Consider the following 25,099-nt stretch of genomic DNA (forward strand, 5'->3'; position numbering starts at 1 on the left):
TGCAAGACAGCAGTGATTAACAATGAACTGTTGAGACTCCAAGTGGTGATCACAACGCTCCAAGGGTCACGTCTCGCAGAATCCGGAACCCTACGTGAGAGAGACTATATCTTCTTCTGGCAGGGGAAGGGCTCAGACGAGACCAGAGAGCATGGTGGCGGCTTTGCCATGAAGAACTCGCTGCTGAAGATGGTAGAGCCTAGCGAAAAAGGGACGGAGTAGATTTTCTCACTTCAATTCCACACATCCGACGGGCCTGTCAACCTTGTCAGTGTCCATGCCCCAACCCTCTACTCTACACAAGACGCAAAGGACGAGCTCTACGACCGGCTCTCAATGATGATACAGGAGATCCCAAGTCAGGGACAGTTGCTGCTACTTGGCGACTTCAACGCCAGAGTGGGCCCCAACCACGACTCCTGGCCAAGCTGCCTGGGGCAGTATGGGATTGGCAGCATGAATGACAACGGGCAACGACTGCTCAAGCTTTGCATGCTCCCATGAATTGTGTGTCACCAACACCTACTACCAGACCAAAGCTCAGCACAAAGTGTCTTGGTGGCATCCCCGCTCCAAACACTGGCACCAGCTAGACCTGATAATCACAAGACGCCGTCACCTGAGAAACGTGCTCATGAGTTGCTCCTTTCAGAGTGCTAACTGCGACATGGATCATTCTCTGGTTTGCTGCAAGATCAGACTTCAGCCATAGAAGGTGCACTATGCCAAGCCTCCAGGCAAGCAGCGCATCAATGCCAGTAAGACGCAGCACTCAGACAAAGTGGCGGAGTTCATCAAGTCACTGGAGGATGCTCTCCTTGCAGACTCACCGGAAGAAGATGCTCAGCAGAGGTGGGACTCTCTCAGGGACACTATCCACAGCATTGCACTCAAGGCCTTCGGGAAGAAACAGGGCAAGACACAGGACTGGTTTGAACCGAGCTCAAGCAAACTCACCATTGTCATCGAGGTAAAGCATGTTGCACTACTAGAGCACAAACGCCACCCCACCCAGGCAACACTGCAAGCGCTAAGTACAGCAAGAAGCAAAGGCCCAGGAAACAGCCAGACGCTGTGCAAATGACTACTGGCTACAACTATGCGAAAGCATTCGGTCATCATTTGACACAGGCAACATCCATGGAGTGTACCAGGGGATCAAGAAAGCCATCGGGCCAACCCAGAGCAAGACAGCACCATTGAAAAACATAACAGGTGAGACCATCAATGACAAAGGCAAGCAGATGGAGAGATGGGTGGAGCATTACTCTGAACTCTTCTCCAGAGAAAACAGCATCTCGGACAGCACACTGGATGCCGTAGAATGCCTGCCTGTCATGGAGGAACTTGATGCATTGCCAACTGCCGAAGAGCTGAGTAAAGCCATCGACAGCCTGCCCACTGGGAAGGCACCAGGATTGGATGGCATTCCATTAGAGGCCATCAAATGCGCAAAGGGCGTCCTGCTAAACCACCTGCATGAATTACTGTGCCAGTACTGGATAGAGGAGGCAGTGTCGCAAGACATGAGAGACTGCAACATTGTCATCCTACATAAGAACACAGGGGACAGAAGCGACTGTAACAACTACAGAGGAATCTCCTTGCTGAGCATCATTGGGAAGGTCTTCGCCCGCGTGGTCCTGAATAGACTGCAGAAAATAGCCGAAAGGTTATATCTCGAGTCTTAGTGTGGTTTCAGGTCAGAACGCTCCACAATCAACATGATCTTCTCCCTTCGACAGCTACAAGAGGAGTGCAGAGAGCAAAGGCAACCACTTTATGTCGCTTTCATTGACCTCACGAAGGTTTTCGACCTTGTGAGCAGAGACGGCCTGTTCAAAATCCTCGCCAGGATTGATTGTCCCCCAAGGCTCCTCAGGATAGTTCAGACATTCCACACAGACATGAAGGGCGTCATTCAGTTCGACGGCTCTTCTTCGGAGACGTTCAACATCCGCAGCGGCGTGAAGCGGGGCTGTGTGCTTGCCTCCACCCTGTTCGGCATCTTCTTCGCAGTCATGCTGAAGCATGCCTTTGGAACATCAACTGATGGTGTCTACCTCCACACCAGATCGGACGGGAGGCTGTTCAGTCTGTCCTGGCTGAGGGCGAAAACCAAGGCTCGTGAAGTACTCATCAGGGACATGTTGTTTGCAGATGATGCGGCACTGGCAACACACTCTGAAGAGTAACTGCAACGCCTCATGGACAGCTTCTCAAGAGCCTGCCAGGACTTCAGCTTGACTATCAGCCTGAAGAAGACCAACATGTTGGGCCAAGGCGTTGAGCACCCCCCTGCCATTACCATTAACAACTACGAGCTGGAGGTAGTTCACGAGTTTACATACCTTGGCTCCACCGTCATGGACAGTCTCTCCCTAGACCCCGAGATCAACAGACGGAACGGACGAGCAGCCTCAACATTCGCCGGGCTGACAAAGAGAGTCAACAGAAAGCTGACAATGCACACCAAGGTTGCAGTCTACAGGGCCTGTGTCCTCAGCACACTGCTTTACTGCAGCGAGACCTGGAGCCTCTACTACAGACAAGAGTGGCGTCTCAACGCCTTCCACCTTCACAGCCTGAGACGCATCCTGGACATCAAGTGGATTGACTGAGTCACCAACAATGAGGTTCTGGCCTGCGCCCAGATACCCGGCCTCTTCGCCCTGCTCCAACAACGCCATCTCTTCTGGCTGGGCCATGTACACCGCATGTCAGACGGGAGGATCCCGAAAGACCTGCTGTACAGGGAACTGACCTCCACAAGAGAGCACAAGGGCAGCCCCATCTTCATTTCAAAGATGTCTGCAAGAGAGACATGAAGTCACTGAACATGAACATCGAGAGGTGGGAGGACATTGCAAGCCATCGCTCTCACTGGAGGCTGGAAATACGCAGAGGTCTAAAAAGAGAAGAGAAACTGAGGCTTGCAGCTGAAGAAAAGCGCACTCATCAGAAAAACAGCACCAAGACAACACTGGAGGATAGCGCCTTCAAGCGCAGTCGCTGCAGTCGAGACTGTCACTCCCGTGTGGGCCTCTACAGCCACAACAGATGCTGCTCTAATACAGACTGAAGCAAGAGTTTCCAGGAACAGATCCATGGTCTCGCGAGACTAACGGATGCCACCATTTATATACAGTATGTCTAAACATAATTTCTAAATGTTGGTTGCAATTATATTTCTCTATCTTAGATTTTTCACCAAAATAAATACAGCATGATCAAGACTGGAAGAAGTGGTTATGATCTCCAGACATCCCATAATATGCATCTATTAGATCATATACAAAATGACTGACAAGGAAACATGAACCCTACTCTACTCAAAATGCACTGATGTTAATATTACGTCAGTGGTGACACCCAGCTGATCCAACTGTGGTAAGCTTATGTTTAAATGCAGTTCAATATGAGATAACTTATTTATGCTGCCCTGAATAACAGATGGTGCATGCACTGACCAATACAAACATGTAAGTGACACTATTTAAAAACTGTTTGCTTCAAGCATGGTGTGGTGTTTAACAACCGTACAACATGCATACAACTGATGCCAGACAGATAATGTTTGGCATCAGCTACATATCTCAATTAAGCAGCATAGTGTCCCAAATAAACTAAGGGAATCCTGGTTATTTTCTCAATTTGTTTTTGTTCTTTAAGAACGTCCCAAATAAGCAGCTGCCCCGAATAACCAATGGCCAATTAAGCAGAATCCACTGTATAAGCAACTGAAAATATTACCACTCCACAATTAATAGCAATTATGTATTGCCCTTCTACATATCATGAACTATATTAAAACATTGTCATATACCACATTGTCTCATCAAAAATGTAATTCACCAATAAAGACACATACCTCTATGAATAATAAAATTTTTGACTGGCACTGAACTGGCTACATTCCCAATATGCTCCAGAATGTCCAGGGAAAGACCGGTTGGAGGACAAGTCATACTTTTCGGCTCACCAGTCAGAGTGAAGAAACCTGAGACAAAAAAAAAATGATGATAATATATTTATTTTTTTTATAAATCGCTGATTCATAAAACTGTGCACTTCTACTTGTGCGTTACTTGCCTATTTCAACACTCTTGCAAAAAGAGAACAGTTTATTCAATATACAAGGGGTGATTGATCAGTTCGCGGCCTAAGGTAGAAGGAGATGAGCTATTAACTTCAAACTTTCTGCATAATCACTCGAAGGGCTGAATTGCACGTGCATGTAACGAGAGCTGTATAACTCATCTTCTTCTACCTTAGGCCACAAACTTATCATCACCCCTGCTGTGGACCACTTTCTGGAGGTCCAAGACTCCAACTTCTACAAAGAAGGGATCCGTATGCTCCACGACTGCTGGACTAAGTGTGTAAATGTAGGAGGGGACTATGTTGAAAAATAAATGTGCTAGGTTTTCTAACATTGACTCCTTCTACCTTAGGCCACAAATTTATCAATCACCCCTCATACTTCTTTAGATCAAGTCTCAGTTACTCTCCCCTTCCATTTCATTCTCATCCTTTAATATTTGCATATATTGCCCACCTGGCCAAGGGGAATCGAGCCACTCTTTAATTTGAAGAATTTTCTCATCTTTTGCTCTGGTATAAGCTTCTTCACAAATCCTGTCATAATCTGCAACTTCTTCCTGCAAAACACATTCATATATGTACATTAAACTAGCTAGAAGATCTGCATGTTAGCTTGTAAAGATCATAAGTTGCTAATATCAAAAGAAAACTGTTAAACAATAATATGAATTCATAATTTCTTAAGTAACTAATGCAATAATCATTAAATTGATCATCACAATTTACACAAGTCATTAATCATAAACACTACTGACAACTTTATCATCTTAAAATATTACTGGTTGCCTAGTGGCACTGCAAATTAGGGAAACATGCAAGATTCCCCTGCCAGTTATTTTTTGGTTTTACATAGCTCCATTTGTGGGTCTTTCACTTGTTCAATGAAGAGGCACGATCTGAAAGGAGGTCCAGTGTCCACTACAAGAACATAGGGCAGAAAGATCACTGTTAAGCAGGAGATACTAGATCATGTCAAACCCTTCTGGTTAATTTGATATCATCAAGGAACTTGCTATTCCTCTTTGCACCATGTGGTGCATCGGGAGCAACTTTGCCATTTCTTCAGCATTTTGTCTGTTGCTAACTCGATGCTCAACCTTGCACGGATGGAAAACGTGCTGCAAGGAGCTAGTCAGATTCAAACCTGGGACCACTTGCCTCAAAGTCTAGTCCTAATGCCACTACTCCATAGGCCGGCATTATTGAGCAATATGGCATTTTGAGAATGAATTGCAAACACAGATCACAAAGCAAGTCACACACTAGAATTAGATTAACATACTTTAAAGCCAAAAGCAGCCCCATATATGGATGCTACCTTTAACAAGATCACCAAAAGTTTCAGATGTAACAGGTAACCAAAAATATGCAGACCTCATACTCCTGTAGTGTCAGAACCTCTTCTGATATTAGTTTATCCGCATACTTCTTGAGAACGGGCACTTGTCGGTGGATTTCTTTATACATGAGAGGCTGTGTAAACATGGGCTCATCCACTTCATTGTGTCCTCTTCTCCGATAGCACACCTATTAGTAACAATAAAAAGGATATAACCATCTGCAATATAACTGACATTATGTTATTCAGAACATAAATTAAAATACAGGTATAGTTGCCATTCAGACTGTTTTAAAAAGCCTGTTATCCAACACCCTCATTAATATGCCCTGCATTGGACAAAAGATGGAATTACCAGATCGATTACAACATCCTTATTGAATGTGCTCCTCCACTCTGCAGCCACTTTGCACACATAGATCACTGCTTCTGGGTCATCAGCATTTACATGAAAGATCGGTGCATTCACAACACGAGCAACGTCAGTAGGGTAAGGAGATGAACGAGCCACACGAGGATCTGTGGTAAACCCAATCTACAAAGTAACAAATTACTTTCAACATTAACAACAGATATGAACCAGCAGGTTGAACTAAACTGCACAAGGCTGACCTTCACATCGCAATGGAACACTACGGACCACCCCTTGCACTACCGTGGATTTATATTTTATTGTGTTTGTTTTCTGCATTAAAGACTTGTTTTCTCACAATTCTTTTTACTCTCTCTCTTATCTTGTATAATTTATATTCAGTGTGTTGTCTGCACTCATGTGCCTGTGATACAAGCAAGTTTTTTATTGTGCTAATACCTCACGGTAATTTATGCACATGACAGTAAAATCTACTTGAATGCATTTCACTGGTTGAAAATAATGCAGCACCTCACTAACTTCTCTGTGTCATATTCTACTGTAGATTAAGTCAAATGCACCTTTTCTTACCTGGTTGTTTACAACTACATGGATTGTACCGTGTGTGGTATACGATGGCAGATCACTCAGATGAAATGTCTCATACACAATGCCCTGGCCAGCAAAAGCAGCATCACCATGTAGAAGGATGGACATCACCTTAAAATTTAAAATTTCTTTGAATTAGTCACCACATTCCTTAGAAATTGGTGAATGAATTGTTACAACCTTCAACCTTTCAACCCTTTAAAGAAAGGTAAGAATTATTTAACCCGATTAATACCTTTATTAAAATAAAACTGTTTGTGAAGGCTCAAGGCCATTGCAAGAATGCTGATAGAAGAGCTTTCCATTGACTTCATCAATACCTTCAGAAAATCCACATGAACATCTATTGTATTACTGCTAACTTGTCAAAAATTCAGTCAGGTTAATCAAACACAACTACCTTTAACAAGTCTATGATATCATTCCTTTATTAATATACAATTCAAGTTACTTTTACATTTTCTCCAGTGGTAACCATTTTTGAAAGATTATCTACCAAGAGGGATCTATTTGTTTGAAGGGTTACCCAACAGCTTCAAAAGGTTGGTATATAAAGTGATAATCAGGCTGAATACAGAAAACTCAAGAATAAAAAAAAGAACAATAAAGGAATATGGACTCGTTTATGTGTCTTTTGCTTCCATTCAGCAACATTTGTCTCCAATAAGGCTCACTTGCACACTTAATACTTGCATACCGATGGAAGATTAGTGGGTTCCTTTTTATGCCAACTGCCTTCCTATTCTAGTTTTATATATTTAGCTTGGCTCTTTCTTAACATATTAATCTTACCTTTGAATTAGGCAAGTAAGATTCTTGCTAATCAAACAAATCATACCCTTCAAATTTAGTAAACTGATTTAATGCTCCCCAGATTGTGGCAGGCGAAGTGTTGGTAACCTGGACAGTTGGAAAAGCAAAACCAACTGAGTTCCAGGCAGCACACAATGCCTGCGGCCTCACAACAGTCAGGAAAATCTATCCTGCTGGTCTCACAAATGCTCATTTATATGTATATAAATTCGGCTTTTGTAAAAAAGGGAGGATCTAATGAAAGATCACACCTGGGAATCCTCCAAAAATAATTCCCTTGAAAGAAGGTCAAATTTTACTTCAATTAAATAAGTAAGTGTTAAATCAAGTTTTGTTGTCATCTTGACTACCGTGATTCAATATATCACATTGGCATTTTTGGCTGTATTAACATTTTCTTCTTGGAAAATGGTAGTTTTAGGGGAATAGTGATGAAGAAAGATTAACATAGCCTTTAGTTATTACTCATTAATATTTTAAGCAACAAAAAGAGCTTCCTCTGATAACGCGCTGTACATGTCCGGGCATTTAAGAAGCTCTTAGATAGGCATGTGGATGATAAATTTAAAAAATGGAGGGGTACGTAAGGGAAGGGTTACATTAATCTTAGAGTAGAATAAAAGGTCAGCATAACATGGTAGGCCTAAGGGCCTGTACTGTGTTGTAGTGTTCTATGTTCTATATATCACTTGTCCTAAACTTCTGTTACTCCTTCACAGATATCCAGCTGCGAGAGGAGATGGTTTGAGCATTGGGCTAGCAACACCATCCTGTAAAAACCCAGCCCTAAAGAAACAGCAGCAGAAGTTCCAAAGACCTTATCCCTGGGAGGGGAAGGATCTTTGATGGGCTACGTCTGAGGACAACTAGAAAGACTGACCCAAGACAGAGGACTCTGGTAAGGTGCTGCCGGCAGCCTACGCCCCAGTAGGGGTAATGGGCATAAGTAAGCTAACTTCTGAACTAACTTTGTAGATATATATTTCAACAGATCATAACTGTTAATTGGCTGATTGTTTGAAAAAAAAAACAAACTGTCTGGGAAATAAGGTTTCATTTTGTCCAATGTGATATTACTAATGTTATCAAAAATAATGAAATATTAATTACAATTTCAAAAGATATGGAAAGAATGTTATAATACATAAGGGATCTCATTTGAAGATGCCACCCGAATCATTTTCAAACCAGCTTTCATAATTTCCAAATTCATGCTTAGTTACCATAAACAAACTTCTAAATATTTGTTCTCCATATAGTTGCAAAATAATATTCATAAATATTTTAGACTGTTTTCTCTCAACTTTCACTTCAATTAATGTTACCAAGTGCAAGCATTTCAGTTTAAAAGACTAAAATTCTTGTCAATGAAACTGCATCACATTAAAGACCCAAAACAAATGCAAATTACTAAAGATTTGGATTTCAACTTTGAATTAAATTCTGACCATAAAGTCAGAACTTTTAAGCCCCTAGCAGCAAAGAGTGTATTTAATTAAGATTACTAATCTAGGAAGCTATTTGGATCTTTGTTAAATATCGTACCTTTTTGCCTGTGGTATCTCCGCGGTAAAACTGCTCTGCTTTGGTTTTACCCTGTACCACCGGATTGACTGCTTCCAAATGCGAAGGATTTGCCACTAGTGACATAGCTATATGTTTGTTAGTTGTTCGATTGACTCTTTCCTGATATACACCAAGGTGGTACTTAACATCTCCTGAACCCTGAATGTCAAAAGAAGTTTCAGATAAATAAATCCTCATTGAAAACAATGCTATTGATTAGTCCTCAAACAAAATAAGAACCACACAAGAGACATTCTGATTGCTCTTAGATGTTTATTTTTAAAGTTACCTTGAAGGTGGCGATGAATCAGCATATAGGAGGGAGACTGAAAATCTGACTAAGTGATGTCATAACAAAAAACCTCTTACTCAAAGTCAGCAAGACCAAGGAGCTGATTATAGACTTCAGGAGGAGGTAACCACAGTCCATGAGCCAGTCCTTATCTGAGGATCTGAGATGGAGAGGGTCAACGACTTTAAATTCATCGCTGTGATTATTTCGGAGGACCTGTTCTGGGCCTAGCATGTAAGTGCAATTATGAAGAAAGCACAGTCGTGCCTCTATTTTCTTAGGAGTTTGCGAAGATTTGGCATGACATCTAAAACTTTGGCAGACTTCTATATGTGTAATGGACAGTATATTGATAAACTGCATCAAAGCCCTTGAATGGGAGATCCTACAAAAAGTAATGGAAACACGAGGAAATCTGCAGACGCTGGAATTTCAAGCAACACACATCAAAGCTGCTGGTGAACGCAGCAGGCCAGGCAGCATCTCTAGGAAGAGGTACAGTCGACGTTTCGGGCAGAGAACCTTCGTCAGGACTAACCAAAGGAAGAGCTAGTAAGAGATTTGAAAGTGGAAATGGCCCAGTCAATCGTGGATAAAACCCTCACCACCATTGAACACATCTATATGAAACACTGTCACAGGAAAGTAACATCCATCATCAAAGCTCATGAAGTGTCCTGATGAAGGGTCTCTGCCCAAAACGTTTACTCTTTTCCATAGTTGCTACCTGGCCTGCTGAGTTCCTCCAGTATTTGGTATGTGTTGTGCAGACTTCCAGCATCTGCAGATTTTCTGTTGTTCACCATCAGGGCCACCCACCACCCAGGACTTGCTCTTTTCTCACTACTGTAATCAGGAAGGTGATACAGAAGTCTCAGGACCCACATCACCCAGGTTCAGGAATATATTATCCCTCAACCATCAGGCTCTTGAGCTAAAGAGGATAACTTCATTCAGCTCTCACTTCAACATTGAAATGTTCCTACAACCTATGGACTCACCTTCAAGGACACTTCATCTCATGTTCTCAATAGTTACTGCTTATTTATTATTATCTTTTTGTATTTGCAGTTTGTCTTTTGCACACTAGTTGAATGTCCAAGTTGGTGCGCTGATCAATTGATTCTATTATAGCTATTATTCTATTGTGGATTTATTAAGTAAGCCTTCAAGGAAATGAATCTCAGGGTTGTACAAGGTAACGTGTATGTACTTTGATAATAAATTTAATTTGAGGCTAGTATAATTGTGATTGCTTTATTCTATCATTTATAACATTTTATACATAACCTAAATTTAACTGCACAAAAATCTACGGCACTGTTTCGGAGAGCTGGGAGTAAATACCCAGTGACCTACCAAATAACTAGTTCCAAAAAAAAATTTTCAAAATTGATAAACTGATCACTATAATACTGGCATTTATTGGGCTTCACTATGCATAAACTGGCTACAGTATTGTCTGTGACTACAATTCAAAAGTTAACTGCAAAACGCTTTGGGATGATTTGAAAAGAACTATGTAATGCAAGTCTCTCATCTGAAATTTTAAATTAAAATAGATTGCAATAAAACACAAGTTTCAAATTCTAAATCAGAGTTCTCAACCTTTTTTATGCCATGAACCAATACCATTAAGTAAGGGGTTCATGAAGCCTAGGTTGGAAACCCCTATTCTAAATGGTCTTGAGTGGGTTGCAACATATACAAATTTCTTAAGTGTACTGTACATAATTTGAAGTGAAAGTATGTGCTTATTTTGAAAATGGCAAAACAAGATTTTAAATGTAACCGCAAAAATTAGACAGTATCTAAAACGTTTGATGCTCACCTCCTCTGAAGCTTCCAATTTTGGGTCAAATTGGCAGAAAATCTGTTCCAAATCCTTCCGGATGACATTAGCCAACACATTTAACCGGCCTCTGGAAAGGTTTCAACTTTTTTAATGTACAAAAATTATTTTTCAAATATTTTTCAATAAAATAGAAGAGAAAGAAAGAAAACTATAGAATTGAAAATCCTTATTCTAAGGTCAAATGTCTAATATTCCAGAATGTATAATATTTATTGAATTACAGAAAGATTACAACATACAAGGAAGACATTTGTCCCACTAAGTTTCCGTCAACTCTAAGAACAATCTGGTCACATTGCTTCTGAATGCTCCAACTGGATCTGCCTTTTACCATCATAAGCAGTGCATGTCACACACTAATCACATCCTGTACAAGAGAAATTCCTTAAATCACTTTCACTCTAATTCGTGACACCTCAGCAATGAGAATGTTTCTCTCTGTCTGCACTGGTTATATGCTTCATTCACAAAAGACAGGGACAGAAAAAAAAGAAACTAATTTTGAATAGAGAAAAAAATTCTTAAATATTTCAGAGGTTAAAAGTAATTCTAATTAACTGGAGTAATGATCAATAAGGAGGCTATTGGCTCAGACTCTCTCCAGTTCCTTGCAAAATTCAAAATGTTCTCAAAGGAAGTGCTACACCATAGAAGTTACAGATCGCTATTATAGTACCAGTGATATGGGTTTAATTCTGCCACCATCTGTAAGGAGTTTGTACGTTCTTCCTGTGTGGGCTTCCTCTGGGTGCTCTGGTTTCATCCCACATTCCAAAGGCACACAGGTGAACAGATTAATCAATCATATGGGTGTAATTGGGTGGCATAGGTTTGTTGGGCCAGAAGGGCCTGTTATTGTGTTGTACCTCTAAACAAATACTGAAATTAATAGAATTCCCATCTGAAAATTGAAGTCTTGAGTTTCCTGGCAACTATCAGCACTAATACTGGGGAATCCAGAAGAAAATCCCAGTTGGGTTAGACCTCTCACAGAAACAATATTCTGTCATACTGAGATCCAAATGTGAGGTAAAAAAACAACTATAATTGTACAAAAAGAATTGAACATTTTCAATTATAATTTAAATGATAATTAAATTAGACAGACTGTGGTTGTCCTGCTTTGCACAGAAAAAGCAACATTTTGATAATTCAAGAGAAACTTGGGAATGGTTGAAAGATCAATAACAAGACACACAACTTTTCAGTGATTTGGTAAAGAGGCATCAAAGAAAAATACCTATGGATTTAATGATTAAGATTTGGAATACATTGCCTCTTGAGCTCCCAGAAACAATAGGTTTCAGAAGTAATTTACTAACTATGAGAAAGAAAAAAACTGTACAGATATGGGAAAAGCATAGAAATGCATGCTATATAAACTATTCCGATAAAATATCAAAATTTCAATAAATTAGCAATTTTGAAACGTTACATCTTTGCCAATTTCGGTAAACAGTCTTGATATGCAAAATTAGAGTTGATACCGAGAAAAATAGTGGAAAGAGCTTCAACAATAAAATTCCAAATCAAGCGTAAATGAAACAGTTTAACAAATCCTTTATTAGTTCAGTAAGCAAAAAAATCTGTTATGCTGCAATGTCAATGTTTTCAATTATAGCATTCTTAAAAATCATATTCCAACCCTACATACAAATTAAAAATACCAATAAAACACACAGGAAGTTTATTGTTTTTGCAGAGTTCTGCTCAACAGGTGCAAGGGTAGAACAATTACTGCACATAGGTCACATGATCAGAACACACCACAGAAATGGCCATCTGGTGTAAACTGCTCCAAGCAATTAAGTTCATTTGCCCATATAAGTGGCGGAGTGGAGATTCATCTCTACCAAAGGAGGTATAAGAAGCTCCTTCCCTTCTGTAGCCCGCAGGTCACCCTTGGGCAAGGTGTATCAACTGCTTAGCCCCACCTCTCTATCAGGGTCACATGAAGGCATGGGAGCAGGTGGTGGGTGGTCATAAGCAGCAGGTGCATGTCACAAGTCCTGGTTATGCAACCACTGACACCAAGCAAACAATCTTTGAAGAGTATTGATAATGTGTGGGGTCATCTGTCTTGTAGAGACACTGCCAGGGCAATGGCAAACCACTCCTGTAAAAAAGTTTGCCAAGAACAATCATGGTTATGGAAAGACCAGGATCACCCTGTCATTTGACATGGCACATAATGATGTCGTCGTCCAGAACTGAGCTGGTAAAAGAAGGCAGATTCTCTTATCTGCTGATAAGAGCAGGTGGGCATGCAAATCCAATCATGAGAACGTGGTGAGCCTGGCCATTATACAAACAGCAACATTTAAAATACCACTGCCAATGTAAGCAACAGATCTGTTGAGGACCATGGCAGAGGGGGGAAAAGGCTGGAGAACCTTCCTGCTGATTATGTACAATACTTTTTGAAAAAGATATGCTTGAGTAGACACAAAATGCTTCAAGAAAATGAAAAAAATCTCTTACCTGTGTGGCATTCCCATGATCACGTTATCTACTCCCATGGAAATAGACACGTCAATGATGGTCTTTAAGGCTGGAATTAACACCTCACATCCTTCCACACCAAACCGCTTCTCAGATGACCATTTCCTTGCAAGAAATTCTTCAAACCTTTTAACCATAAAGATCTAATTATCACTGGTTACAGAAAGTTGGTCCCAATTTGAGAGTGGGAACTAACTAATCTTGCAGGTCACCTGCATGTCTGAAATAGGTGGCCCTTTGCACAGCCATATGGCTTCAAATAATAATTTGGTTCCATGAATGCTGGGTCTAAAAAGAATGCAGAAATTTGGATTCCCTTCGCAATCTTCATTCCCATATAACTTATTACTAATAGCACATATTGATTACACAATCAATAAAAAGAAATAAACTGCAAATAGCTGCTCATTCACTATTGGATCAAAACAAAAGCTTGATAACTAACAAGAATATTTGCAATATTAAAACAATTCGTACCTTGTTGAACGGATCAAACGAGCCAAAAGCCTTCTTTTCTCCTTGTTAGTGAACTGCAAAATATTTGGAGTCTCAAACTTCTGCCTGATCCACTGGCACTGTTCTACATCATTTATAAACATGAACTCCAAGCCAATGTGCCTGCAGTAAGTCTCCTGATTCAAAAAAAAAAAAAAAAAAAAGAAATTCAAAATATTCTCCACTTGGTCCAAAGTGAAAGGTGCTTTTTCAGTCATCTGAATAGCTTTCAATTAAGCTAAACTTGATAATGCTGGGTCTTACATACACTCCTCAAATTAAGTCTCTAGACCATGCCAGGGCACTGTCAATTCTCTTTACAAGAAAAATAAAGCCCAGATATGATTGCAGCTACACCAGCTGAATTGTGATTCTACATTAGTATCTCAACTAATACCTAAACAATTGCAAAGCATCAACGTGTATGGACTCATCTGATACAAGGGTAACAAGGGACAGAATAAGCCCTCTCTTCTTCACTTATCACCTCCATCTCTTCTTTTTGCTTTTTATTCCTTAAAAACTCTTGCTTTAACCACATTTTCATCACCTGCCCTCATACGTGCAATTCCATGCTTAGCTTGCTAATTCTCCTGTCAAGCAACTTGGAGGATTCTACTATATTAGATACACAGTGTTGCTAACGGCATACAAGGCTTTACAGTTGGCTACTAGATTACATGGTGAACCATAGAGAGCCCTTTCACTTCTAAAATATAGAAAATCATTCAGGTTTCATTACGTGCTCACCTCTAATCTTCTTATGATTTCACGCAATGAGACTGACTGCTCATTACCCCCAATGAAGGTTGTTGTAGGAAGTCGAAAAACTTTATCCAAATCAGATTCATGCAGTCCATAAAACCCTGCAGAATTGAGAGTGGGAATGACAATAAAAACATTTTACATAGATTAAATCAGAACTGTACAAAGGAATTAAGAGGCCAAACTGTTTTTAATAAATTAAGTAATATCATGTCAGTGACTTTAATAAAGATATACTTCTAAAACTTAGATAACCAAAGTCAAGGTCAAAAAAGACAAATACTATGAATTCGAGAGAGACACAAAATGCTGGAGGAATTCAGCAGGCCAGACAGCATCTATGGAAAAGAGTACAGCCGATGTTTTGGGCCGAGACTCTTCATCAGGACTGAAGAGAAAAAAAGAGTCAGAGTAAGAAGGTGGGTGGCAGGGAGGAAGAAACACGAGGTAACAGGTGAAACCGGGAGGAGAGAGGGGTGAAGTAAAAAGCTACGAAGTTAATGGGTGAAACAGAAACAGGGCCAGAGAAGGGGGCACCTGATAGGAGAGGACAGAAAGCCATGGAAGAAAGAAAAAGGAGAGGAGCACCAGAGGGAGGTGATGGGCAGGTAAGGAGATAAAGTGAGAGGAAGTGGGAATGGGGAATGGGAAATGGGAAATGGGAAATGGGGTCATTACTGGAAGTTTGAGAAATTGATGTTCATGCCATCAGGTTGGAGGCTACCCAGACAGAATAGGAGGTGTTGCTCCTCCAACCTGAGTGTGGGCTCGTCGCAATTTCTCCCCTTCCCCCATCTTCTTACTCTGATTCATCTTTTTTCTCCAGTGCTGATGAAGGGTCTCACCCAAAACATCGACTGCACTCTCTTCCATAGATGCTGTCTAGCCTGCTGAGTTCCTTCAGCATTTTGTGTGTGTGTTGCTTGGATTACCAGCATCTGCAGATTTTCTCTTGTTTATGAATCTGAGCGATCCTGTTTTCTCAGCCGAAGGGACATTGTGCCAGATCACTTATCATGATTTAGAGTCTGTTTTAATCTGTAGGAATTGAAATACTTCAATGGAAATTCACTTTCTTAAACTGATCTAAACACGAAAAGATCACTGTAATTGGAAACTGTTGAGGAACATTTATTACCCCTCAACCATCAGGCTCTTGAACCAGAGGGGACAACTTCATTCAACTTCACTCATCCTAATACTGAACTGTTCCCATGACCTATGGATTCATTTTTAAGAACCTTTCATCTCATATTCTTTATATTTATTGCTCATTTATTATTATGTTTGTTTTTTCTCTTTTTGTATTTGCAGTTTGTCGTATTTTGCACATTGGCTGTTTGTTTCGTTATGTGTGGTTTTTCATTGATTCCATTGTGTTTCTTTGTACATACATGACCATAAGCCATAGGAGCAAAATTAGGCCATTTGGCCCATTGAATCTGCTCCGTGATTTCATCATAGCTGACCCAATTTTCCTCTCAGCTCCCCATCTCCTGTCTTCTCCCTGTATCCATTCATGCTCTGACCAATCAAGAATCTATCAAGCTCTGCCTTAAATATACATGAAGACTTGGCCTCCACAGCTACCTGTGGCAGAGAATTCCACAGATTCACCACTTTCTGGCAAAAAAATTCTGCCTCATCTCCATTCTAAAACGATGCCCCTCTATTCTGAAGCTGTGTTCTCTGGTCTTAAACTCTCTCACATAGGAAACATCCTCTCCACATCCACACCATCAAAGCTTTTTACCATTTGATAGGTTTCAATGAGGTCATCCCTCATTCTTCTGAATTCCAGCAAATACAGGCCCAGAGGCATCAAATATTCTTCATACGATAAGCTATTCAATCTTGGAATCATTTTCATGAACCTCCTTTGAAACCTCTCCAGTCTCAGTACATCATTTCCAAGGGGGCCAAAAACTGCTCACAATACTCCAAGTGAGGCCTCACCAGTGCTTTATAAAGTCTCAACATTACATCCTTGCTTTTATATTCTAGTCCTCTTGAACTGAATGCTAACATTGCATTTGCCTTCCTCACTACTGACTCAACCTGCAAATTAGTCTTTAGGGAATCCTGCACAAGGACTCCAAAGTCCCTTTACACCATTTGGTCCAGATGACTTATGTACCTTCAGACCTTTCAGTTTCCCAAGAATCTTCTTGCTAGTTACGGTAACTTCACACACTTCATGACCACTGACACCTGGAGCTTCCACCAACCTGCTAGTGTCTTCCACCAGGAAGACTGATGCAAAATACTTACTCAGATCGTCCGCCATTTCCTTGTCCCCCATTACTACCTCTCCAGTATAATTTTCCAGCAGTCTAGCCTCTCCTTTACACCTCATCTGAAGAAACTTTTTGTATCTTCTTTAATATTATTGGCTAGCTTAGTTTTGTATTCAATCTTTACCTTCTTAATGACTTTTTAGTTGCCGTCTGTTGGTTTTTAAAAATTTCCCAATCCTCTGACTTCCCACCAATTTTTGCTCTATTACATGCCCTCTCTTTGGCTTTTACTTCTCTTGTTAGCCACGGCTGTGTCATCTTTCCTTTACAATACTATTTCTTCTCTGGGATGTATCTATCCTGTGTCTTCTGAATTGCTTCCAGAAATTCCAGCCATTGCTGCTTTGCCATCATCCCTGCCAGTATTCTTTTCCAATCAATTCTGGTCAACTCCTCTCTCATGTATCTGTAATTTCCTTTACTGCAATGTAATACTGATATATCCGACTTCAGCTTCTCCTCAAATTTCAGGGTGAATTTGATCATATTATGATCACTTTCCCTTAAGGGTTCCTTTACCTTAAGCTCTCTATAATCAATTCTGATACATTGCACAACATTCAATCGAGAATAGCTGATCCTCTAGTGGGCTCAGCCATGAGCTGTTCTAAAAAGCCATCTTGTAGGCACTCTAGAAATTCCCCCTCCTGTAACCCACTACCAACCTGATTTTCCAAATCTACATGCATATTGAAGTCCCCCATGACTAATGTAACATTGCCCTTTTGCCATGCATTTTCTATCTCCCATTGTAATTTGTAGACCACATCCTTATTACTGTTTGGGGGTCTGTATACAACTCCCATCAGGGTTGTTTCACCCTTGCAGTTCCTTAGCTCTAGCCACAATAATTCAACACCTTCTGATCCTATGTCACCTCTTTCTAATGATTTGATTTCATTTTTCCACCAACAAGAGCCAGGTCAACCCCTCTGACTCCTGCTTGTCCTTTCGGTACAATTTGTATCCTTGGACATTAAGCTCCCAGCTATAATCTTCTTCCAGTCATGATTCAGTGATGCATATAACATCATACCTGCGAATCTGCAACTGTGCTGCAAGTTCATCTACCTTACTCTGTATACTGCGCACATTCAAATACAACACCTTACGTCCTGTATTCACCATTTTTGATTTTGTCTGCCTTTTACATTGCAACTCATTCTGTTGACCACAATTATGCCCTATCAACCGCCTCTCCGCACTGCACATTGCCTCTGTTTGTAACCCAGCTACTCACCTTCAGCACTATTATCTGCCTTTCCTACGATACTTCGTGCATTGAAATATACTTAGTTCAGGACACTAGTCACACCATGCTCAACCTTTTAATTCCTAACTTTGTCTGAGGTGTTACCAACATCTACCTCCATAACCTCTCCATTAACTGTTCTGCCACCCTGGTTCCCATCCCCCTGCAACTGTAGTTCATAACCCACCGTGAAGCATTAACAAAACCTTCCTGCTAGGAAGCTCGATGAAATCTCATCAATTCCTTTTAAAAAAAAACTGAGAATTTTCAAAAGGTGAAGGATTTTGAAACAAATTATTCTAAAATAGTTTGAGAAACAAGATTGAATCACAAGCTATAGATAGAGTATTATGCTGAAGGTTAAAAAAACTGCATGGATGTGAAAACACTGCTAATACTTTCTGATCTGTGCTGGCAAACCACCTCTGCCTTGATGCCAGCACTGTATCTTGCCCAACCTCACTTGTCCACCACAGAATTGCCTCAAATGAACCTCAAAGCTTTATTGTTACAACTGTAAAAACTAAAGTAAGAACTAAAGTGATCAAATGCAACTACACCATAAGTAGAAACATTTCAGAGTAAGCATAAAGCTATATTCAAATATTTCAGTTTTGAGGAGGAGGATTCAGGGTAAAGAGGTGAGTGGCCTGACTATCACTGATTTTGGGTCATAAATTTTGTTGACATCAAAACTGGATAGCATTGATGATAAATGCTACCTATTTACTTTCAATGCACCAATGTCAGATTACTGTAATTACTAACTATAGTTCTGCAATCAATACTATAATTCCAAGCAAATACCCCCAAACTCCAAGACCTACAATTCAACACCCCTCTTTGTAAACGGATCATTGACCTGCGAACAGACTGTAATCAGTAAGAATAGGCAGCAACACCTCCAGCATAATTATCCTCAATACTGGTTCCTCACAGGGCTGCATCCTTAACCACCCCCCCCCCAACTCTACTCACTGTACACATGACTGTGACCACATTCTGGTCTGACCCAGCTTACAAGCTTGCAGATGACAACACAGAAAATCATTTAATGATGTGTCATAGTAGAGGAAGATGATAGCGAGCCTAGTAGCAAAATGTCATAACCATAAGACCATAAAATATAGCACCATTTGGCCCATCAAGTCTGCTCTGCCATTTTATCATGGCTGATCTATTTCCCTCTCAGCCCCAAACTCCTGCCTTCTCCATGTATCCCTTCATGTCCTGACTAATCAAGAATCTATCAGCCTCTGCCTTGAATATACCCAATGACGACCTCCACAGCCACCTGTGGCAACAAATTCCACAGATTCACCACTCTGATTAAAGAAAATACTCATCCCTTCTCATCTCTTTTCTAAAAGGACACCCCTCTATTCCGAGTCAGTGTCCTCTAGTCTTAGACTCCCCCCCACCATAGGAAATATCCTCTCCACATCCACCCTATTGAGGCCTTCCAACATTCGATAGGTTTCAATGAAGTCGCCCTTCATTCTTCTGAGTTCCAGTAAGTACAGGCCCAGAACCAACAAAAGCTCCCCATATGACAAGCCTTTCAATCCTGGAGTCATTTTCATAAAATTCCTTTGAAACGTCTCCAATGACAGCAACTTTTCCCTCAATGTCAATAAAACAAAAAAGTCAGTCATTAGCTTCAAGAAGTGGGGAGGTGCACACACTCTCATTTACATCATCGGTGCTGAGGTGGAGGTGGTTGAGAACTTCAAATTCCTGAGTGTAAACATCACCAATCGCTTGTTCTGAACCAACCACATGAACACCATGGCCAAAAGGAGGCCAGGGAAATTGGGCATGCCCCCATTGGCCAATTTTTATAACTGCACCATAGAAAGCATCCTATTCAGATGCTTCACATCTTGGTATGGTAACTACTCTGTCCAAACCTGCAAGAATCTGCAGAATTGTGGACACAGCTCAGCACATGAAAACTAGTTGTCTCTCCATGGACTCTGACTACACTTCTCACTGCCTCAGTAAAGCAGTCAGCACAATAAAAAAACCTCTCCCATCCTGACCACTCTCTCTTCTACCCCTCCCATTAGGCAGAAGAACCAAAAGCCTGACAACATGTACCACTAGGCTCAAGGACAACTTCGATATCACCGTGAAAAGACAATTGAACTGTCTCCTAATATGATAAGATGAATTCTTGACCTCAATCTACTTAATCATGGCCTTGCACCTTACTGTCTGTCTGCACTGTATTTTCTCTGTAACCATAACATTTTATACTGCATATTATTGCTTTTATTACTTTTCCCTTGTATTTCCATGGTGTACTATTGTGAATTCATCTGTATGGATGGCATGTTTTTCACTGTACCTTGGTACATATTACAATGATAAGTCAATTACCAAAATATGAAGGAAGCAGATTTGAAAGTCAAACTTTAAAGCCAGCCAAGTCATAAAACAGAAAAGATTAAAGATTAACTTTATTTGTCATATGTACACCAAAACATACTGTGAAATGCATCATCTGCATCAAAGCAGATCAGCAAGGACCGTGCTGCATGCAGCCACACATATCACCACTCTTCCGGCGCCAGCATAGTATGCCTCCAACTTACTAACCCTAACTGTATGTCTTTGGAACGTACCCAGAGGAAGCTGATGTGGTCAAGGGAGAACGTACAACCTCCTTACAGATAGAGGCAGGAATCAACCCCCAATTAGTAATCATTGATGCTGTAAACTGCTAAGCTACTATGCCACTACACTGAAAACAAAATTAGTAAATTCCTGTATCAACATTATATTTTGCAGTAGCTGAGTGACCTTTTACAGAAAATGTGTGCCTTTTAATACAGCAAATTTGTGACTATGACTCTGCATAATTATCACATCCTTCATGACCGCAGCTGTCCCAAATGGTCTCACAGACACTGAATTACTTAAAAAATGTATTCATGACAACTACTAGGTGCACAATCCGGGTTGTGTCAATGTTAATAACATGACTGCCTGCAAGATCAAAGTATAAGTGAGTAGAGATCCATTTGAGGTTATGATGCACAACAAGGACCGCCAATGCAGCTATACTTTTCGGACAACAAACTCGATTGCAGTCAGCTTAATACTAGACTTGTTTTATAATTAGGTGAGCAACGTTGCATTGCCAATTTGCAATACAACCCCTTGTCCAGAGTAACAACAGTGTACTACAATAGGGAATGGTGCTTAAAAAGGTCACAGCCACAAAGTGAATGAGCAAGGATGTAAAGTTGTGTATTTGGTAGAGAAGAAAGAAAATCAGATAATATTTTAAATAGTGAGATACAAAGTCATTGGTGGGCCCTGGGAGCGTAATACACAAAAATTAGTGGGAATATACCGTAAATTATAGGAGATTCCTGTGTTATGGCCATTTGGGTGACCAAAATTCACCCTGACAGGCTTCACAAATTACTAACAAAAAAATTTCTGATACAGAATTAAACTCATTCTCACAGAATTTGTGTAGAAAATATAAATAAATCAACATCTATTTCAACTCTCATTCCTTAACACATGCATAGGTGATGTAATTTTACATTATTGAAAATTGCACATCTAGTTCTTAGGAAAAGAGTGAACAAGTGAGTATGTATGTATGTGGGGTGGGGGATTGTCACTTGTAACATGTATGTCAGCCCTTCTTTCAAAAATATTTAAGCACAAAAGACTTCTTATGGGAGCTATATAGAGCTGTGGTGAATTCACACTTGGAACATTCTGTACAGATCTGGTTTGCTTATCTAAGGAAAGAGTGAGGAAGTGATTCTGATGCTGTACAAGTCATTTGTCAGACCACATTTGGAGTCTGCTGAGCAGTTCTGCACCCCATCTCTAAGAATGGATGTACCGGCATTGCAGAGCATCCAGACAAGGTTTACTAGAATGATCCTGGGAATGAAAGGGTTAACATACAAGGAGCATTTGATGGCTCTGGGCCTGTACTCATTGGGAGTACATTAAATGTAAGGCGGAGAATCTCATTGAAATTTACCAAATATTGAAAGGCCTAGATACAGTGGACATGGAGAGGATGTTTCCAATAGTAGGAGAGTCTAGGACAGAGGACACACCCTCAGAATAGGAGGACATTCCATTAGAACAGAGATGAAGAGTAGTTTCTTTTGCCAGAGGGTGGCAAATCTGTGGAATTCATTGGTACATACAGCTGTGAAAACCAAGCTGTATTTAAAGCAAATGGTGATATACTCTTGAATAGTAACAGCAAAGGTTACAGGGAGAAGGCAGGAGAATGAGGTTGATAGAGAAAGTAAATCAGCCATGATCAAATGGTGGAGAGGACCTGATGGGCTGAACAGCCTAATTCTGCTCATACTGCTCATGGCATCAGTGTATTTAATGGGAATATTCCCTTCCTGGCACACTTCTGGAATGAATGTTGCTTGCCACTTATCAGTATTCTGAATACATTACAGGTCTTGCTGAAAATTGAAGGGAAATGCTTCACTAAGTGAGAAGTTTGAAAAGCAAATCAGCACTGTGCAATGACAGGAACCCAGAGAGGCCAATCCATTCATGCACCAGTTATAAATGGTTGTGTATTTTGGGACTAAGGGACACCTGAAGTAAAATGGCAACTGACAAGATCCAAAAAGGATGCACTTAGTAATTTCCCACAATACAATCAGTTGCCAATGTTATAAATATACAGCAAAACTGTCACTCTGAGCAAGGAATAATATTGGAGTCGATATGGTTTGTGGTAGCGCTCAAGGCAGAAGCATCAAGTTGCAATAAGAAATAAAATTAATAACAAATAAAGTACAAAAAGAGAGCAAAATAGCGATGTAGTGTTCATTGACCAATCAGAAATCTGATCGCTGAGGGGACGAAACTATTCCTAAAAAGTTGAGTGTGGTACATCTATAGAAATTTGCTAGGCTCTTTGGTGGCAGACCAAATCTCCTCAAACTCCAAATGAAGTACTGCCGCTGGTGTATCTTCTTCATTGGTGCATCAATATATTGGGTTTAGAATAGATCCTCAGATATTGATGCCCAGGATCTTGAAGCTACTCTCCCTTTCCAGTGACGACTCCTCGATGAGGACTGGTGTGTTCTCCTGACTTTCCCTTCCTGAAGTCCATAATCAATTACTTCCTGAGTTACATCCGTGTTGAATGTCAGCAACGAGGAGACACTATTTCCAATCTGCACTGACTGATCTCCTAATGAGGAAATCAAGGATCCAGTTGCAGAGGGAGGTACAACTTAAGTAGAAGCTCAATAATTTATAAAATTTAATCATTAGAAAAAAAATCTCTGGGCACCAAGCATCTGCTGTGGACAAACTGTAATATAGCATAACATAACATATCCGGTATATAAGTAATCAATGGCACAAACATTGTACCATGAATGGAATCAATAGAATTGTGACAACATACTGGGAAAGAGGTCTAATTACTCCAACAAACTTAGTCAATTTGAAAAAAAAGGCAGTCTACCAGTTACTGTTAAAAGAAAATGATCCTCACACTCCTGATTTTCAGCATGATACACACTAAGGCATGCAACATGATAATATTAAGATCTTAATGGCATGGATTTTTAGCTTCGTCATGCTGTTATGATGCATTCTTCTAATAGACATTGAAGTATTAGCAATTCCTGAGGAATGGTATTCTCATTGCCAATAGAATTCCAACATGACATGAAACTGAACTGAACACAAAGTAGTTTTCAGGACCATGAGGAAAAAGCAAGCCAAAATTATAAATTCCCACAGCACAGGTTAAAACAGAACTTTACCCTGGCATTTCAATTTGAGAATTTTCATAGAAATGAAAACACCGAACAATCTTGAATTTAATATTCAATATGGTTTGTAGCAGAGAATCAATTACTCTGGAGCTTCTCAGAACAGCTAGACCATAAGAAAAAAATATTTTAAAAATTGAGAATCGCTGCCAATTATGTTTCATGCATACAAACATGGTAATAAAAAGACTGAAAGAATCACCGAAGGAATAGTTTTGTTGAAAGGTAACCTTTAAAAACTGTGAAAAAAGTCTTGTTATCATTAGATTTTCATTTTGTCTGACAGAATGAACACCTGGTAATTTCATTTTATTTTCTTTCTCTTTGTTATAATTATAATGGCACTGTTCAGCGGAAACACTGAGGAAAAAGAGGGTCAAAGATCTATGAATTGCAATTTAAAATCTATAGAATAATGTTGACATGTGTGATACTGTATTTGCATTTTATTTCAAATTACAGTGCATGTAATTAAATCCACTAATACAGTTCAATTACTGGAAACTTAATAAAAGGCATCCTGAGGGAGAATTTTTACTTTGGATATTAATTGCTATACTTTCACAAAGTCTTAATTTGATTACGTGATCAAGTACAAAAAGATCTTGCCATAAGATAGCTAAATTAGTTTAATATTTTAACAATATTTATTACTGCACATCAATGCAGATTTAAAATGAGGTCAAACTTTTTAAAAATTACCATTATAAATGGGCCCTTCACTGTACCTCCACTATACACTGAAGATCAACACAGAGTGAAGTAAAACCAAAGGGCAGAAAACAGCATACCAACTGCATGAAATAAACAGATCATCTCAAGTTTACAATGGTTTAACACAAGGTCAAACACTTATGATTACAAGTCTCAAATTTATAAGTATTTATGCAATTAATGTCACACAGCAGAGTTGATTTGCAACTTGCTGTCTAGGCACAAAATTCTCATTACAAATCTGCTCATTATCGAAACAGTACAATTTTCAATTCCAAGTAGAGAATCTACCCCAGTGTACTGCTTTGCCTGAACATTAGGTATTTCAGATTCAGAAACAGGT

At 40.0% G+C, this 25,099-nt stretch overlaps 1 protein-coding gene across 1 annotated transcript in view; it reads right to left on the reverse strand.

Annotated features, from left to right (window-relative positions):
* ogdhl (oxoglutarate dehydrogenase L) overlaps nucleotides 1–25,099 on the reverse strand; it is a 101,283-nt gene that overhangs the window by 53,913 nt on the left and 22,271 nt on the right. Inside the window, exons 5-14 of the mRNA XM_072282823.1 lie at nucleotides 14,678–14,793; nucleotides 13,910–14,064; nucleotides 13,412–13,558; nucleotides 10,907–10,997; nucleotides 8,763–8,942; nucleotides 6,387–6,515; nucleotides 5,799–5,978; nucleotides 5,479–5,631; nucleotides 4,559–4,661; nucleotides 3,872–4,000 (exon numbers count right to left, since the gene is read on the reverse strand). Coding sequence (XP_072138924.1) covers nucleotides 3,872–4,000; nucleotides 4,559–4,661; nucleotides 5,479–5,631; nucleotides 5,799–5,978; nucleotides 6,387–6,515; nucleotides 8,763–8,942; nucleotides 10,907–10,997; nucleotides 13,412–13,558; nucleotides 13,910–14,064; nucleotides 14,678–14,793 — 1,383 coding nt within the window. The remainder of the gene's footprint in view (nucleotides 1–3,871; nucleotides 4,001–4,558; nucleotides 4,662–5,478; nucleotides 5,632–5,798; nucleotides 5,979–6,386; nucleotides 6,516–8,762; nucleotides 8,943–10,906; nucleotides 10,998–13,411; nucleotides 13,559–13,909; nucleotides 14,065–14,677; nucleotides 14,794–25,099) is intronic.

This window comes from Mobula birostris, chromosome 18 (assembly GCF_030028105.1).
Source record: "Mobula birostris isolate sMobBir1 chromosome 18, sMobBir1.hap1, whole genome shotgun sequence".
Classification (NCBI taxonomy): Eukaryota; Metazoa; Chordata; class Chondrichthyes; order Myliobatiformes; family Myliobatidae; genus Mobula; species Mobula birostris.